The sequence below is a fragment of the Populus nigra genome, chromosome 7, assembly GCF_951802175.1.
Source record: "Populus nigra chromosome 7, ddPopNigr1.1, whole genome shotgun sequence".
Classification (NCBI taxonomy): Eukaryota; Viridiplantae; Streptophyta; class Magnoliopsida; order Malpighiales; family Salicaceae; genus Populus; species Populus nigra.
This window is the reverse complement of record NC_084858.1, coordinates 19,398,856-19,414,787: the sequence shown is the minus strand read 5'-3', so window position 1 is coordinate 19,414,787 and position 15,932 is coordinate 19,398,856. Positions and strand designations below refer to the sequence as shown.

Genomic DNA, 15,932 nt, shown 5'->3' with positions numbered 1-15,932 from the left:
AGAATAAGAATTACCTGATATAAAAACATATTAAAATAATAATTTTTTTTTTTTTTAACATTAATATATTAAAAAAAAATTGAATCATAAAAAAAAATCAAGAATATTTAAAAATACTTTTTAAATGCAAAAACAAATACTGCCCTATTTAATGTACAGGAAACTCATCCCTTTGTATCAAATAATAAATGTGTATAAACAAAAACCTATCTCGCTGCTTGTAAGAGCTCTTTTTTGCCCTTGGTACACATTCTCAGAAGGTATTGAAAACCACGACCACAAGATCCCAAAATACTCTATATTACTGGAAAATCAACCTAAGATCACCCAAAACACTCTTACATCGAGGAACCCTATATTGTATATGTAGCATGTTGCACATGGCTTTGGCTTGTTTTTCTTTTATCGAAGTTGTAATGGTCGCAAACAAATAGATAACATCTGCCGTACTACTTTTGACCACGAAGAAACTCTCGCATGTTCATGTGAATTTCTGCCTTCACTACAACCCGCATTTTCTTTGAATCCTCCCACAGCAAACCATTCCACTCCCGTGCAAAGTCACAAGCAGCCTCAAATGTATCCTAACAGGAAAATAAACAAACTCTTAACAGAACAGAACAGAACATGAAGAGTCATGACAAAAAAAAAAGATAAAAAGGGAAGCTTAATACTTACCCTAGATGGAAACTCATCATAGAAATGCGAGGGGGTTATCTCAACCCTGTTCAGATCTGCTTCCCACAATCTAATCTGTCAGAGAAAAAAAAAGGGTGGAAAAACACGAGGAAAATCAAACAAAATGTAAATCCTTTACACACATCATATGGAGAACACCACTGATTAATAGAAGAGCAAAGCTGATTTTGCTTTCGATGGAATGCCAGAGAGTACAGATTCATGACTTCAACTAGTGAAAGAAGCCAAACTTTTTGTGTTGAGTACTTATTTGAACTTATTGATAAGATGACCTGATCAGTGACATTTTCAGGAACTGATGGTAATCTCTCTGCCACACGAGGATGAGCATTCTGCTGAAGAAAAGAAATTATCTGCAAAAGAAATGTTGCATCAGTTAATTGAACCAAAATTGCTTCCAAAGTTACAAATTAGAAACAGAAATGAAAACAACATTCCTTACAAAATTAAAACTCACTTGGTCAGACGTGATGCCATTTTCAAAAGCTGTATACAAACTTTCTTTTGTTATTGCTCCAACTATAAGGTTTGGAAGTTGATATTCTATCCTGCACACATAGAAGACAACAAATTCTATTACAAAAACAACATTTCAGAGTTCTCCTAGTTTCATTTACATGCAATGATTCCATGAAACAGAACTTCTCAGCAGAAAACAATTTTTTCCAACAAAAGACCAGGAAAGTTAGCAAGAAGTGGGCTACCATACTTTGAGAAAAGACGTAGAATTTCACAATGAAGCTTTGATGATGAGTACGCGTACAATCTAAAGTTGGTTTCTACAACAACATATCCCTGAAAAGAAGAAAAGAAATGTAATTAGAGACTACAAAAAGTTAAATCCAGCAAGTTTCCTATTCAAATAATTCATGGCTGCAGCTCTATGGGAAAACAGGAGGATGTCCAGCCTCAGTCCTCAGGTTTAAGATATACAAATAGTAGATGACACTATGGCTCTGATCCAAGTTATTTCAAAAGAAACAAAGCTAATTACAACAGATCAAGATGATATAACCAATTAAATCTGGCATGCCTATTTAGAGGATAAGTCAAGCAATAGAACTATTCACCCAAGCAAGAAGCCATTGAACCTCTAGCTTTTTAAATATGTAATTAAGTATGAAAAAGAAAAATAGTTGCCTTAGTGTACTCCGAACCAACAAGAGACAAAGTTGAATGAGATAGTAAAAAAAGATCAACACAAGCCCTATAGCTTCAAGGGAACGAGTCATATGGGAATTGAAAATCCACATTGACCAGATAATGAAGCTGCCTTCTTATTTTATAATAGTGCAAATACTAGAAGCAAATTTGAATGAAGTTCGAGGATTTTGCTAGCTTCTTTTGAACAAAGAGAATGTATTGAACTTATACTCACTAACATATCCATCTATATGATTGAACCAACATTGAAATCATACAGTGGTATACATGATAACAATCACAACGAAAAACATGCCAACCAAAATCATTAAAGAACCAGCAAAACACAAATAAATAAAGATAAAATCCAGGCATTCACATTTCATTTATACACCTGACATCAAGTATACCTGTTTCCGTGATGATGAATCTGTTAAGCTCACTGAAAGATTCGTAGCCAATTTAGTAGGTATAAACCAACTCTCTTTCCTTCCCTGGAAATATAAATATAAATCAGAAGTGCAGCACAGTAATACCTATTATCTTCAAGGTGATTAGCACAATGAGAACCCACAATAGCCCAAACTAGAATAACCTGCTGAAGTTTAACCAATCCCAATTCTGCAAGGTCCTTGATAGTATTTCTCTGAATCTCAGTCAATGTATTCATATTATATGCCTAAATCATGATGAAGAAGAAAATATAACACAGTAAGACAATATAACACTATCCAAAAATACATTATGATAAGATGTGGAAACAGTGCAGTAGCAAATTTTAACCAGATGACTGTTCATTATGTGAATCAAATAATAATGCCAGATAACAGCTACCAATAAAAAAGAATGTTCAATACCTCGCCAGTGACATGAAAGCTAAGCTCCAGAAGAAAAGAAATCAGATCCGCGGGCTCTGTACCTCTCTCCTGAACCAAAAGGCAGAGGGCTTAATACAATATGAGATAAAAGAGTATATGCCAAGTTGCAGCAACCCAGATATCTATCCAAAAACAAACATAGTATGAAACTCTATCATATCTCAGAAGAAATATTACAAGTCAGATGAAACAAGACAAGCTAATATCTATCTGTTGTTTTGAGAGCTTCCATAAGTCAACACAATCATAGGCAGCTTCAATCTCAGCCATTTTGGTTAACAGGCTAAAGGCAACCTGGTCATGTACTGGCAAGCAAGCAGCTAAAAAGAGATGCTGGGAAGGAGTTTGGATCGTTTACTGCCCTACATTCATAATTTTCATTTGAAAAAGAAGGGTCTAGTCCAAATTGCATCAAGATTCTAAAACAAATGATCAAATGCCATATAAGATTCCATGTTACAACGGTTTTAAATTTTTTACATCCAAGTTCTTCAAGCATCCCCTCAAGACATTGATATACAAGCAAATTGGATGTATATAACAGAAACAATCAGAATTCTGATGCTGGTGAGGCAAAAATCTACAGAAAGAACAGTTTAAAGGAATTTAACAAGTCCATACCTCAGAATTAGTGATATATTCTCTGATGATGTACCACAGCTGTGCATTTGTATCCATCAGCTGCAATTAAACACATTCAAAGAATTGCACATGCCAGTAACGATCCATAAGAAGTGCAATTTACTTGTGATTAACATGATACATACCAAAAACTGAAAACCACCCTCAGTTAATCTTGGAGCATCTCTATCCCTGCACGCAAGGCAGGTACACAGGATAGCACAAGTCAGGTACTTTATTCAGGATTCCCATTGTCTAAATAGACAAAAGAAATTAATTCCTCAATTCAAGGCAAATACCTCTGAGACAAAAGACCCCGCTGAAAAATTTTCATCATGGAAGAGCTCAAGCTAGTTGGCTTTTCTGCTTGGCCAGAGCTTATAAGAAGTAGCAAAAAACACTGGTTTAACACAATGGCAAGTCAAAAGTGAGTAGTCTAATCATGAGTCTGGTCACAAACCAACACAAAAAGTCAGTGATAGTGATTCATATAATGGTGGTTACCATGGCAAATAGGAACTAGAATACAGTTTCCTTAAACACACAAGTGCAAACGAGACCGATAATGGAAACACATAGATGAAGTTCCCACCTCCCATTGTTCAAGCGCGTAGGTATCTAATTCCTCCAAGCTAGGGAGTTTTACAACTGCAGCCATTGTTTCCCTTGGCAAAACTCCACTGCAGTATCCAAGATTCAATTATTATTACGAAGAGCAACACAAGAAAATGATACAAAAACCAATGTTCAATGTTACCAAGCAACACAATGCCATAAATCAAATATATAACAAACAGTAACAAATTGGCAAAACGCACGAGAAACTAACAACAAAATATTAATTTTTTTTATTTTACAGTTTACCTATCAAGAAAAGAATGGAGAAAAAAAATTAATAACTTGAAAATAGGCAATATAATACTATGAAGATGCTTCAAATGCAAATATAAGACTTACCCATTTGTTAAATGCTTTCGTAGATTAGCCTGAAACGTCTGGTTTAATTTATAACTACTCTCCCTTTTCCTGCCAGTAAAAGGCAAACAATATCAGAAAGAGCACCTCTAATTTCACCCCAGAAAAAATCCACCATGAAGATTTCATCCATCGAATGAATGAATGAATGCATGGGGTCCCGGTAGTGGGTACCACAAATCTAATCCTAGAAATATTAATGAGTGAGAATTACCTACCATTATCACATTATTGTCATTAAAGCTCCCATACAAACAATACAATAACAGCAAAAAATGAAGGGAAAAGTCTAACTCCAAGAAATCTACAGAAAGCACAGATTCTGATTTTGATTTCGGTTCTTACTTGTCAGAAACTTCAATAAAAATTCTCAACTGAATCAACCGATCAATAGCAACTCTATGTTTGGTGACCCCATCAGCAAGCACCCATTGCTCCAGCAATTTACCTGATACTGGGCCGTCAAAAAACAAAATTTGTACTACATATTTCTTCGCTAAAGGCGGCAATGACCTAACAAAAAAAAACACACACACCAAAACAGCTCTCATTTACTGATTGATCAATAAATAAATAAACATATAAATAAACAAAAAACAAAACCTGAGTATGGCTTCGCAGATGAATGCGTTTTGATAGAGCGTGTCGAGTTTCATGGCTGGTAAGGAAGCTACCATGTCCATGAAATTCTTTGCAATAATTCTCACTTGAGGCATTTTGATTTTTAGGGTTACTAATTGAATGGGGATTTTGATTTTTGATTTTGGTACTAGTGCGGGTCAGTACTGAAAGCAGTGTCGTTTCGGGGAATATTTTTTCTCTTTGGTTCTGGTGCTGTGTTAACTGCGAGGTGCTTTTTGATCGTAGCAGGGGACTTTGTATATATAGAGAGAAGTGATGAAGACTATATACTAATTCTTGTAAATTCTATAATATTCCACTTAGGTCCCTTATTTTTTAAAATTTTCTGAATAGTACTTGCGGTTTCCAGAAATCCCTAGCTGGTATTTTCTGTTAAAAATAGCTAATCTTTTGGAATTTTTGTTGAGAATTTATAGACATTTTAGGGATTTTTGTGGAATGCTATCACAAGTGTGGGGGGTTCTGGGGAGGAAAAACGTAAGAGAATTTTTTTAAAAAAAAATGAAAATAAATAGACATTACTTAATGACAAGAAAAAGTAGTGTATCAAAACTTCAAAAAAAAAAAAAAAAACACTGGGATTAATGTCTACAAGAGTTTGGATTCAACTCATTTTTTAAAAAAATATTAAATTAATTTTTTAAAATATTTTTTTTAATTTGATGTGATTATATTAAAAATAAAAAAATATATTTTAATATATTTTTAATTAAAAAACACTTTAAAAACTATTGATTGGAAGGAGCTTGGTTGAGCAAGACATGGATTTTGACCATGGTAACTCCTCGAAAGACAAGGAGCTAATTGCTAGTGAATCCTCCCTCCATTCTTCACCTGAAAATGATCTGCTATAACTGGATTGAAGAGGAGGGATTAATCTTCCTGATCAGCGACTGTATACATGGCAAAAGTTAGTCCAAATCCCTCGAAGTACTTGTCAAAACTAGATGGTAAAAGTCCATCTTTCAGCTCAGCAAGCTACTCATTGCTGTAGTTACATCAAAAGCATGACAAAGGGGGGAACAGTGAAAATCACTGCTATCTCTGCTAAAGCTTTAGACGATCCTCCACGGTTCTCATATCTGTTTGATGAAATAAACAGAATCCTGGTGCGTTTTCTCTCTCAAAATCTTAGAGAATACATTTTTAACCTATGCAGCGTCCAAAGTAATCTATGTATGTATTGTCAGCAGCAAAATTGAAAGGTTATCAACTCTACAGTTAAGTTATCCAAGCTATCCTATCAAAAATCTGGAAAACCAGATGTCAAGTGCTGTGAACCTTCAGGCACTGAACAAGGGACAGAAGAGGGACCAAAACTGTAAGCTTTTCTGCAAACAGAAAAGGGGCCCAGGAACTGGAAAGATCCTTAATCAGAACCAATAGAAATAAGAATCCTCGATCAGACTATTTAGTTAACAAATTAACTGGCACTAAAAGGGTCTCTTTTCTTCCCCCATCTTTTTTGTCGCTACGCAGAAGTGCACGGTACATCTTCAGTAGGTTCACCATGCTTGACAGCTTGTGGAGGTCGTTTCTGAACAGGGGGTGGTTTCTCAGAAGGGGGAGGATTGCATGGCCTGTTTGGACGAGCCTTATCAACTTCCCCTGGGTGAATCTCAAACTGCAACAAACAAAGTAACACCATTGCATGAAAAAGAAGAAAAAAGAGACTTTTCACAGGACCATTTGAATTGGTTATAAACCTTTAGAGAAATAATATAATCTGCAAAAATGTCATTGTGGTCTCCAGTTAATTACCAAATACCAACCTACGATCCACAATGATAAGTTTTGGAGGCATAATGTGAGAGGAAAAATAACAGAGAGAAGAAGAATAAGGGCCTTCCTCTAGAATAAACTTACTGAGATCCACTAAGTAAAACAAGATGGCATACTTGTCATAGCATGTTTCAGCATCATGTTCACTTACAGAATAAAACAGGGTTTGATGCATCCCACTGAACTATTAATTTAACACCAGGTGAAATTCATATTGTTCCCATCAAGCAAAAGAAAATCTTTTAACAACCACAAAAATGTTTGCCAGGAAGCTCTCTCCATAACACAGAGTAAATGATTCGTCCATAACAGAGTAAATGATTCATGCGGAATATATTACTGTCCCATAAATTCAGAACTCAAGGGAGTACCTTCAAATACAAATATTTACATGATTCTAAAGATAAAAATGGCTTTCAATGCAACCAAAGACTTTACTTGTGAGAAGAAACTCACCTTGTAACCACAACCAGCTTTACAGGCTTTGAAACATTCCTGTATACAGGAAGAGATCAATGAAAAGTAAGTACTAATCATTTATTTAACCACAGAATCATTAATTACAAGCACATGTAAGTTAAGTCACACCTCAAAATTCAACCAGGTATAACATTAATTATATAGTTTATGCATTACATTGGTCAATTCAAAAACCCATCTTAATAACATGAAACTATACCATTTTCTAATATTAATACAGCTTTTGTTCAAACAAGGTTTAAATGAATCCTAGAGTAGATAAATATGGCAGAAGTGCTTAGTAACACAAAGCACTGGATCCATCTCTTATAGCAACTTCTATGTGGCTTAGGCAACGCTCATCCTCCATGATCCAGTAAGCAGCCAAAGAGTTGTTATTGCAATATACAGTGAGAGATATCGTTGCAAAGCAGTCACAATTTCTACGTGGCTGGGAGATCAGAGGCAGGATGTAGGGTGGACTGCCATTTGTTTAGTTGCTTATAAACCTCCCCAAACTCTAGTGGTTGAAAGACCTTAAAGTTGGTGAACTGTATATCCCATTCAGGCTTCAATCATGATTTTTCATTATTGGCCAGAAATAAGTCTGCCATACTGACCCCAAATGAAGCTATTTAACTAATTGCCGATGGTCTTTGACCATTACTGACAACAGTAGACTTGCCAATTTCTACATTCAAAAACTCATATGCACCCCTATAGTACAACAATCATTTTTTTTTCCTGGCAGACATATCAAAGCAGCTAGTCAGATGGATATGCAAACAAAATCTTCATACTTCGAGAAGAAATTCATTGAAGATAAATATTTTTAGTTTAAAATTCAAATAAAACTTGGAGGCCTGGACCACCCCTGTAGATTGGGAACTGAAAAAATTGAATGATTGTCCCGCCAGGTAGCTTCATGTTAAGTCTTCTTTAATATAAATCAAATAACAATCAAAACGGTCTGAAATTTCCATGTGAAACAATGATAGAAAGTGTGAAAACAAATAAAAAATAGAGCCGTTGAAAGACAATATACCTCAGAGTAACTGGCAGATCCAGGAGATCGGTCAATGTATGCAGTCCACTGCCGGTCCTTGAGTACAGGGTCCTTGTAACATATTTCATTGCACTCGTCCAAGCCTGAAAATCCAACAAAAGTAACATTTAGAGATTAAATTATCCACAAACAACATCAGGATTTTTCAAAAGCTTCCCCTTGATTTAGGCAAGTCAACTTTCAAGCTATAATATAGGCATGGTCTCTTCTCGTGTATCAATTTAATAAATTGAAATACCATGATGACGAATTGCCTCATCCATTTTTTTCGATAAAAGAACCATACTTAAATCCAATCTATTCAGTCATTGAAGAGAAAGTTGATTCTTGACTTAATGGAACTTGGAAACCATGAAGTCCAGTGGTGTAAAATCTCAGTGCTACTCCAGCACAATATATCCACAAACTACAACTCCCAAACTAAAGCAGCACAAACTTACACTTAAAACAATCTTTAAGCAAAAATGGCAACAAAGCAGATGAAAACTCACAATCTTCCCACGTCTCCCCATCAGTGCCGCAGCCCTTCTTGCAAAATACTCTCCCTGTGAAAATCTATGCCACTGATTAAACTGATCAAACCAATAGTTTTACATTAGAGAGATAACAATATCTATTCAGAATTATCCATTGGCAAGAAATTCAAAGCACGCACAACTTTACTTTCATATTCTATGGTGTAATTCAAACAATCAGACAAGCATATAAGCCAGACAGGAAAGGAGGTTTGCTATGTACCTACTTTTTTTAATGGAACAAAAGAGCATAGAAGCTGCCCTCTCCAACACCAATAATCAAGAACTACCCATTTAATCACAATAAAATTAACAAAAACAAGCTTCCTTCTAATTACTTATTAAAATATGGTCAAGGAGTTTTGTTCCACTTCTAGGGTTCGAGCCTTAGGGTTCCTTGGGTAGTGCTATGATGTGTGTTTGAAACTGCGTTTTGTCACAGCCAAAATTTCAACACACACCATAGTTCTGCATGGTCCCACTCAAAATTCTCTCTTGAACACAATTTATTGCTTTTTTTCAATCCTACTTTTTCAAACCACAATACTACCTCAATGCCAGACACACACTTAGGGTCAGCATCCGCCCTTAAGATTGCTAGAATAAACCATACCGATGAATAAAAAAACATTGTCAAAAGCTTTCCTTTCATGGATGTTTCTTTCTACTAATGCTTGCTCGATAATCTCAAACAGCATAACATAATAACAGTAGTTCCTTAATCTTTAGTATAATCATGAAATTAAAGGTAAGAAAATAAAATGCAACGTTATTAACAAAGTTCATAAGAATAAGAGATCTAATATGCAATTATTGACAGATAATTCGCAAGGTAAAAGCAATTTAAGATAATGGGTAGAGAGAGAGAGAAGGGGTTACAAGGAATCTGCGTGAGAGCTGAGAATTTTTGTGTGCATTGATTGCCACAAGGTTGAGTCCATTGTTCTGGTAGCATCTCTCTCTATCTACAACACTTTTTCTTTATCTCACTAGCAGGCAGGCGGGGCGGCGATGCCACGGAGGAAGAGGATAACGAAAAAGGGACGAGGAGGTCCCGTTATATATAGATAGGGGTAGTTTGGTCATCTTGGGTTTTATTACAAGGTTTTCGGACCATTCTTCTCCGTTGTGATCGTCCGGCTGTTTTGTGGACACTTCAACTTGCCAACGAAAAACATAGATTTAGTATTTGTTTTTTATTTGAAAATATAATTAAAATTATATTTTAAAAAAACTTTATTTAAAATTTTTTTATGTTTTCTTTGATATATTATATAAAAATAATTTAAAAAAATAAAAATATATATTATATTAATATATTTTTAAGTTAAACTGTAATTTTTATTATACTTTTAAACACAACTTTTTAAAAAATAATATAAAAAATGTTCCAGCAAACATTAAAGATATTAAATATTATCATAAATATTGACATTAGCATTTAATATTATCATAAAAAAAATTAAAAAGAATTTTTTAATTATTTATAATTTTACTATTATTTTTTATTTAATTACTAAAATATTCTTATATTAAATATAAAGCTGAAAATGTATATTTTAGAGAGAGAAAGGGAAAGATTGCGACTTGGATGCTTGTTGGGCGTGGAGGGAGTAGCGAGCAGAGAAAAATAGAGAGGGAGACAATAGCAAAAGCATTTCTCTTTCTACTTCTTCTTCTTCGTCTTGTATTTCGAATCAAACTTATGATTAATCTATCTATGCATGCATTTTATGTTACCAAAAAAAAAATTAAAACACCTACATGCCAGCAGGGACGGAGCTGGTAGTACATGATAGAGGAGGCTAAAATTAATATATATATATATATTATTAGAAAATATATTTATTTAAAATAAAAAATATTATACTATATTATATTTAAATACTAAATAAAAAAAAATGCTTTGCAGGGAACAGGCATGCTTGCCTCCTCCTAATTCCGCCACTGCAAGCCAGTGTGCTCAACTACAGTAAAACTTTAATCATGAAAAAAAAATCAAATTCACTTTATATTGCATTTCTTCAATGTAATTCATTCACTTGTCTTCACTGTAATCACGAGAAATTCCTTGTCAGTAGTAAAAAAATTGGTTGGGAACGCGGCGGTGCAAACTGTGTTTTTAAAAATTTTAAATTTTTTTTATTTGTTAAAATTTAATATAGTTTGTATGTTTTGAATTGTTTTGATATACTGATATCAAAAATAATTTTAAAAAAATAAAAAAACATCGTTGGCATGCATTTCAGCACGAAAAATTATTTGAAAAGTAATCACTACCATACTGTCAAACACACTATAAGTGTTATTAAACATGTCATGACAGGTCAATTTTCAAACTTCTTAAACCTATCTTCTTTATAGTAAAAAATTTAAATTAAATAGTTTGTATATTTTAGATCGTTTTGATGTACTGATATCAAAATGATTTTTAAAAAATAAAAAAACATCATTGACATGCATTTCGGCACAAAAGGTTATTTGAAAAACAATCACTCCCACATTGTCAAACACACTATAAGCATCATTAAACACATCATGACAGGTCAATTTTCAAACTTCTTAACCTATCTTTTTTTTAGTAAAAAATGTAAATTAAATGGTGTCAAAGTTTTCTTAATGATGGATAAAAAAGTAATTTGGTTTTAAAAAAAATTAAAGATAACATTTAAAAAAATTATTGAGACATCAACATATTGGATCGATTCAAGTTTCATGGCTTAATTTTTTAAACTTATAATCTAGATCATGGATTTTACTAAGTTTAATAAAAAATTTCTTAAGTTATTTTTTATATAACTATATGATAACAAAAAAAAATACTCATAAAATCAAGCATCAATCCAATAACAAGATATTTATTTGAGACCATAATAATATCATATAAAGCAAACCAAAACAAATTATGAAATTCAATTCTCAGTCAACTCAAGTTAACTTCCAAACATGTGATATGCTCATGGACTCCATTGAATTTAATTTTTTTTTATGAAACTATTACTTAACTATACGATAACAAAAATAAATACTTGTAAAATTATGTATCAATCAGATATCATGATGTTTGTATAAGACAACAATAGACTTACAAAAAGCAAATTAAAATAAATTATGAAGACCAACTCAAAATCAATCAAATGTTAAAGGATGAAATTAAAAATAAATATAAAAAAACTCATTGTTAAATAATAAAATTAAAAAAACATAATTAAAAAATCAAAGGTAAATAAAAAAATCAAAGGTAATAATAATAATTAAAAAAGTTCAGCTGCACAAGTTTGAGAGGCTTAACATGCCTGGGCCTAAAAAAAACTCAAATAAATAGGCATGCAAAAGCTAAGTCTGCGTGTATAGATTTTTTTTTTAATTAATATTTTTTTAGAAAATAGAAAATGTCATAAACAACGCATCATTTGCAAAAACATTCGACATATTATTTCTAGTTCATCTTTGACCAGTTCAACTATTCAAAATAAGTTGGGTCTTCAACTTCTTGAAAACAAAACCTATTTTCGGTATTTTATGGTATGAAAACACTTAAAAAATACTCTATATACCTCAATAAACTATTTGTGACATTCAATTAGCACAAACCCACTTAAAAATAAAAATCAACCTAAATTAAAAAAATTCACAACTTCAATCCACTTCTTTAATTCATGATTGAGGCTTTAAAACATGTAAATGAAATTCTCCTTATCAAATAGAACTCGTTGTCATGAGGATCAATATTTTTTATTGTTGGGATGTGATCAACCAATGACACTATCTCTTCTTCTCTCCTTCGTTGTTTTTTGATACCTTTCTTTTCTCTCTTATTTATATGTGAATAAAATGAAGTTTTGAATCAAAATACAAAATATTCAAACTAAAAAGATAAAAAATAAAGCTTGAAAAATCCTATGGGCTATTTTCTTAGAAAAAATGTTGGATGAACATTAATTTTATTTTTTTTGTCTAGATGTCAACTTTGATTCCTTCATTTTTAAATTTTCAAAAAATAATCAAATCAAATTACTTTTTTAAAATAGAGCATCAACTCAGTATTATGATATTTTTTGACACTATGATGACCTTGTAGAAAGTAAATAAAAAAAGATTATCAAGCTTATTTCCCTATCAATATAATATGTAATGATATAATTAAAAAAAAAGTTTGATGACAAAAAAAAATCAAAAATAGAAAAAAAAACACTAAAAATAGTAACAAAAAAAAACATCTTTTTTGCTTCACTGTCAATTTTGATTCCCTTATTCTTAATTTTTCATAAACAATCAACCCAATATTTTTTTTTTTTACAAAATCAAGCATTAATTTAATGTCAGAATATTTTTTTATACCATGATAACATGATGAAAACAAAAAAAATAATATAAAGTTCAATTCACAATCAATATAAAGATAAAATAAAATAATGAAAAATAATAAAAAATAATGTTAAAATCCTTAATATTTTATGTATGTGAAAATAATATCTACTCCACAAGTCTTTTATTAATTATAAATAAAACAATCTCTTTATTGAAGTTAAATTAGCCATAATTATTTACAATTTATTCGATTTAAATGAAATAAAGTGATAAAATGTGAAAAATATAAGATGAATTTTACGGAATGCTTTTTTTTTTTCCTGTGTTCTTTTCAAAGCTCGTCATTTCTTTAATTCTCCCTCTCAATTTGCGAGATTCGTTGCTGTGAAGCCAAAATAATTTTGAATCATTCTAAATTATCGATGGATTATTGGCACACGTGGAAAGGCTAATTAATTCTTCTTAAATTATCATGTTCCCATTTTTCCAGTGATAAGTTTTATGATACAAGTTTTATAATTTATATTTTGGTTTTAGTAGAATAATTATTATATTATTAAATAAATTACATGAAGAAAGTACGAGGGAACAAAAAATCAAAAAACCGATTAAACTGAAAAAACAGAAAAAAAATAACTGAAAAAACTGAACCATGAAAAAAACCGATTAAAAATTTGAAAAAACGACTAGTTCGGTTCGGTTTTGGTTTTATAGCCTGAAACCGAAAAAATCAAACCGAACCCAAACCGAAAAAACCCGAAAAAAACCGAGCCAAACTGGTTTGAATCGGGTTTTCTTCTAAAAAAACTGAACCGAAACCGATTGGTTTAAATCGGTTTTGGTTTTTTTTTAATTTTTTTTCATTTTGATTATTTTTTTTAAATAAAAACCAAACCGAAAATGATAGAAAAAATAGCCATCAATGAATTATAATTAGGCACAAAACTCTGACCAATTAGCAATTTATTGTTGATTAAAAGTACCAAAAACTAAGAATTGAAAATAAAACTATAAAATTTTGACAGGTTTTCTTGTTGATTAAAAAAGAGAGTTAATTATAAGTTAGATTTGTAAAGATAAAGAGGGTTAGGGTTGAAACTCTGCAAAGCCGACCTTGACCCTAGACCATGTTAGATTTTATTTTAAATTATACACTTGAATAAATTTGGGTGATGTGGTTAAATCCTGGTAAAATTTATCATTTTTTTTTAATTTTTATTTAAAATAATATATATTTTTTATTTTTTTAAAATATCATTTTAGACTTGGATAAAATAATAGCTTATTAACCTTGACCATGCAATCCAAGTCATTGGTTAAGCCTCCTAAATACAGGTTTGAGCCCACCGAAAGCCAGCTTAGATAGATAGTTTAAAATTATAATAACAATTATTTTTTAACATATTTTTATTTAAAAATATATTAAAATATTTTTTTTATTTTTTTATTTTTATATTAATACATTAAAATAATTTAAATATATTTTAAAAATTAATTTAAAATAAATTTCTTTTAAAAATGCTTTCCAAACAAGAAAAAAACCGGGGACTAATAAGTAGGGGTGATAATTTTCAGTTCCGTTTTTATATAAAAAAAAAGTAACTAATCAAACCAATTTTTTATAAAAAAACCAAAACCAAACAGAAACCGGTTCAAACCGATCGGTTTTAGTTCGATTTGGTTAGGTTTTTTAGAAGAAAAATCGGTTCAAACCGGTTTTGCTTGGTTTTTTCCGGTTTGACGGTTTTTTTGGTTTGGCTTGGTTTTTTCCGATTTGGCTTGGTTTTTTTGGCTTTAGGCTTATAAAACCAAAACCGAACCAAACCGATTGGTTTTTTCAAATTTTTAATCTGTTTTTTTCACGGTTTGGTTTTCTCAGTTATTTTTTTTATTTTCTCGGTTTAATCGGTTTAATCGGTTTTTTGATTTTTTTTTCACCTCTACTAACAAGTTGGCCTCCCAACGAAAACTATACTGCAAGTTGGTATTCGAAACAAAATAATAACAAGAGAGCAAACATAAAACTCAAAAATTATTAAATAAAACACAGACTGCGAGGTTCATGTTTGTTTTTACATTTCAAAAATGTTTTTGAAAAAAATTAATTTTTTTATTTTTTTTATTTCAGATTAATATTTTTTTAATGTTTTCAGATTATTTTAGTATGTTAATGTTAAAAATAATTTTTAAAAAATAAAACAATATTATTTAATATAATTTCAAATAAAAACACTTTAAAAAACAATAATAATTACACTAACAATTACCAAACAGTTGCCGCACGCAGGCAGGCAGGCAGCAGGATTGGAAAAACAAAACAACTAAAGGCCCCGTTTGTTTACTGGAAAGTGAATTTCGGGAAAGTATTTTTCGATATTTGGTAGTGTAATGAAAAATAAGTTGGAAAATACTTTCCAGTGTTTGGTTATGTTATAGAAAATGAGCTGGAAAATAACTTATTAATGTTTTATTTTTTCAAGTTTATTAAAATAATGAGAAACAAATCTTACAAATTAAAAAGTTGAATAGGAATGAAATTGAAAAAAAATATAATTTCATAAATTATCTCAGATAAAATAAATAATAATCAAAATAATAGAGATCAAATAAAAAATAAAAAAATTAAAAGATTAAGAAATTGAAATAATAATAATTAACATTTCATAAATTATTTCAAATAAAATAAGTAACAATCAAAAGAATGAGGACCAAATTTGATAGATAAAAAATTTTAATAAAAAAATAATAAGGAAAAAGCAAATAGCAATTATAAAAATAAAGACCAAAGTTAATATAAAAATTAAATTTTAAGAGATGAAATTAAAAAATAAATATTCAAAA

General features: G+C 31.0%; 2 protein-coding genes across 6 annotated transcripts; both read right to left on the bottom strand.

Annotated features, from left to right (window-relative positions):
* Window positions 1–147: 147 nt before the first annotated feature.
* On the bottom strand, window positions 148–5,214 carry LOC133699656 (general transcription and DNA repair factor IIH subunit TFB2). Of its 4 annotated transcripts, none has more exons than XM_062123000.1 (15): window positions 4,920–5,212; window positions 4,662–4,829; window positions 4,299–4,367; window positions 3,934–4,021; window positions 3,641–3,741; window positions 3,488–3,533; window positions 3,342–3,401; window positions 2,700–2,768; window positions 2,417–2,521; window positions 2,253–2,336; window positions 1,409–1,494; window positions 1,157–1,247; window positions 972–1,052; window positions 679–753; window positions 148–584 (listed from the first exon to the last, which is right to left on the bottom strand). In XM_062123000.1, the coding sequence occupies exons 1-15, from the start codon at window positions 5,030–5,032 to the stop codon at window positions 450–452; spliced, it is 1,371 nt and encodes a 456-aa protein (XP_061978984.1). In that variant the 5' UTR covers window positions 5,033–5,212; the 3' UTR covers window positions 148–449. The 4 variants fall into 4 exon arrangements, 2 of the variants coding, with proteins under 2 accessions (XP_061978984.1, XP_061978985.1); XM_062123001.1 differs by having other exon boundaries at window positions 2,438–2,521; window positions 4,920–5,211; XR_009843307.1 differs by having other exon boundaries at window positions 375–584; window positions 679–1,052; window positions 4,920–5,214.
* Window positions 5,215–6,001: 787 nt separating this feature from the next.
* LOC133699657 (uncharacterized) lies at window positions 6,002–9,912 on the bottom strand. Of its 2 annotated transcripts, none has more exons than XM_062123003.1 (5): window positions 9,660–9,912; window positions 8,706–8,810; window positions 8,245–8,348; window positions 7,197–7,235; window positions 6,002–6,582 (listed from the first exon to the last, which is right to left on the bottom strand). In XM_062123003.1, exons 1-5 carry the CDS (start codon window positions 9,733–9,735, stop codon window positions 6,430–6,432), a joined length of 477 nt encoding a protein of 158 aa, XP_061978987.1. In that variant the 5' UTR covers window positions 9,736–9,912; the 3' UTR covers window positions 6,002–6,429. The 2 variants fall into 2 exon arrangements, with proteins under 2 accessions (XP_061978987.1, XP_061978988.1); XM_062123004.1 differs by having other exon boundaries at window positions 8,757–8,810; window positions 9,660–9,906.
* Between the last annotated feature and the right edge of the window lie 6,020 nt (window positions 9,913–15,932).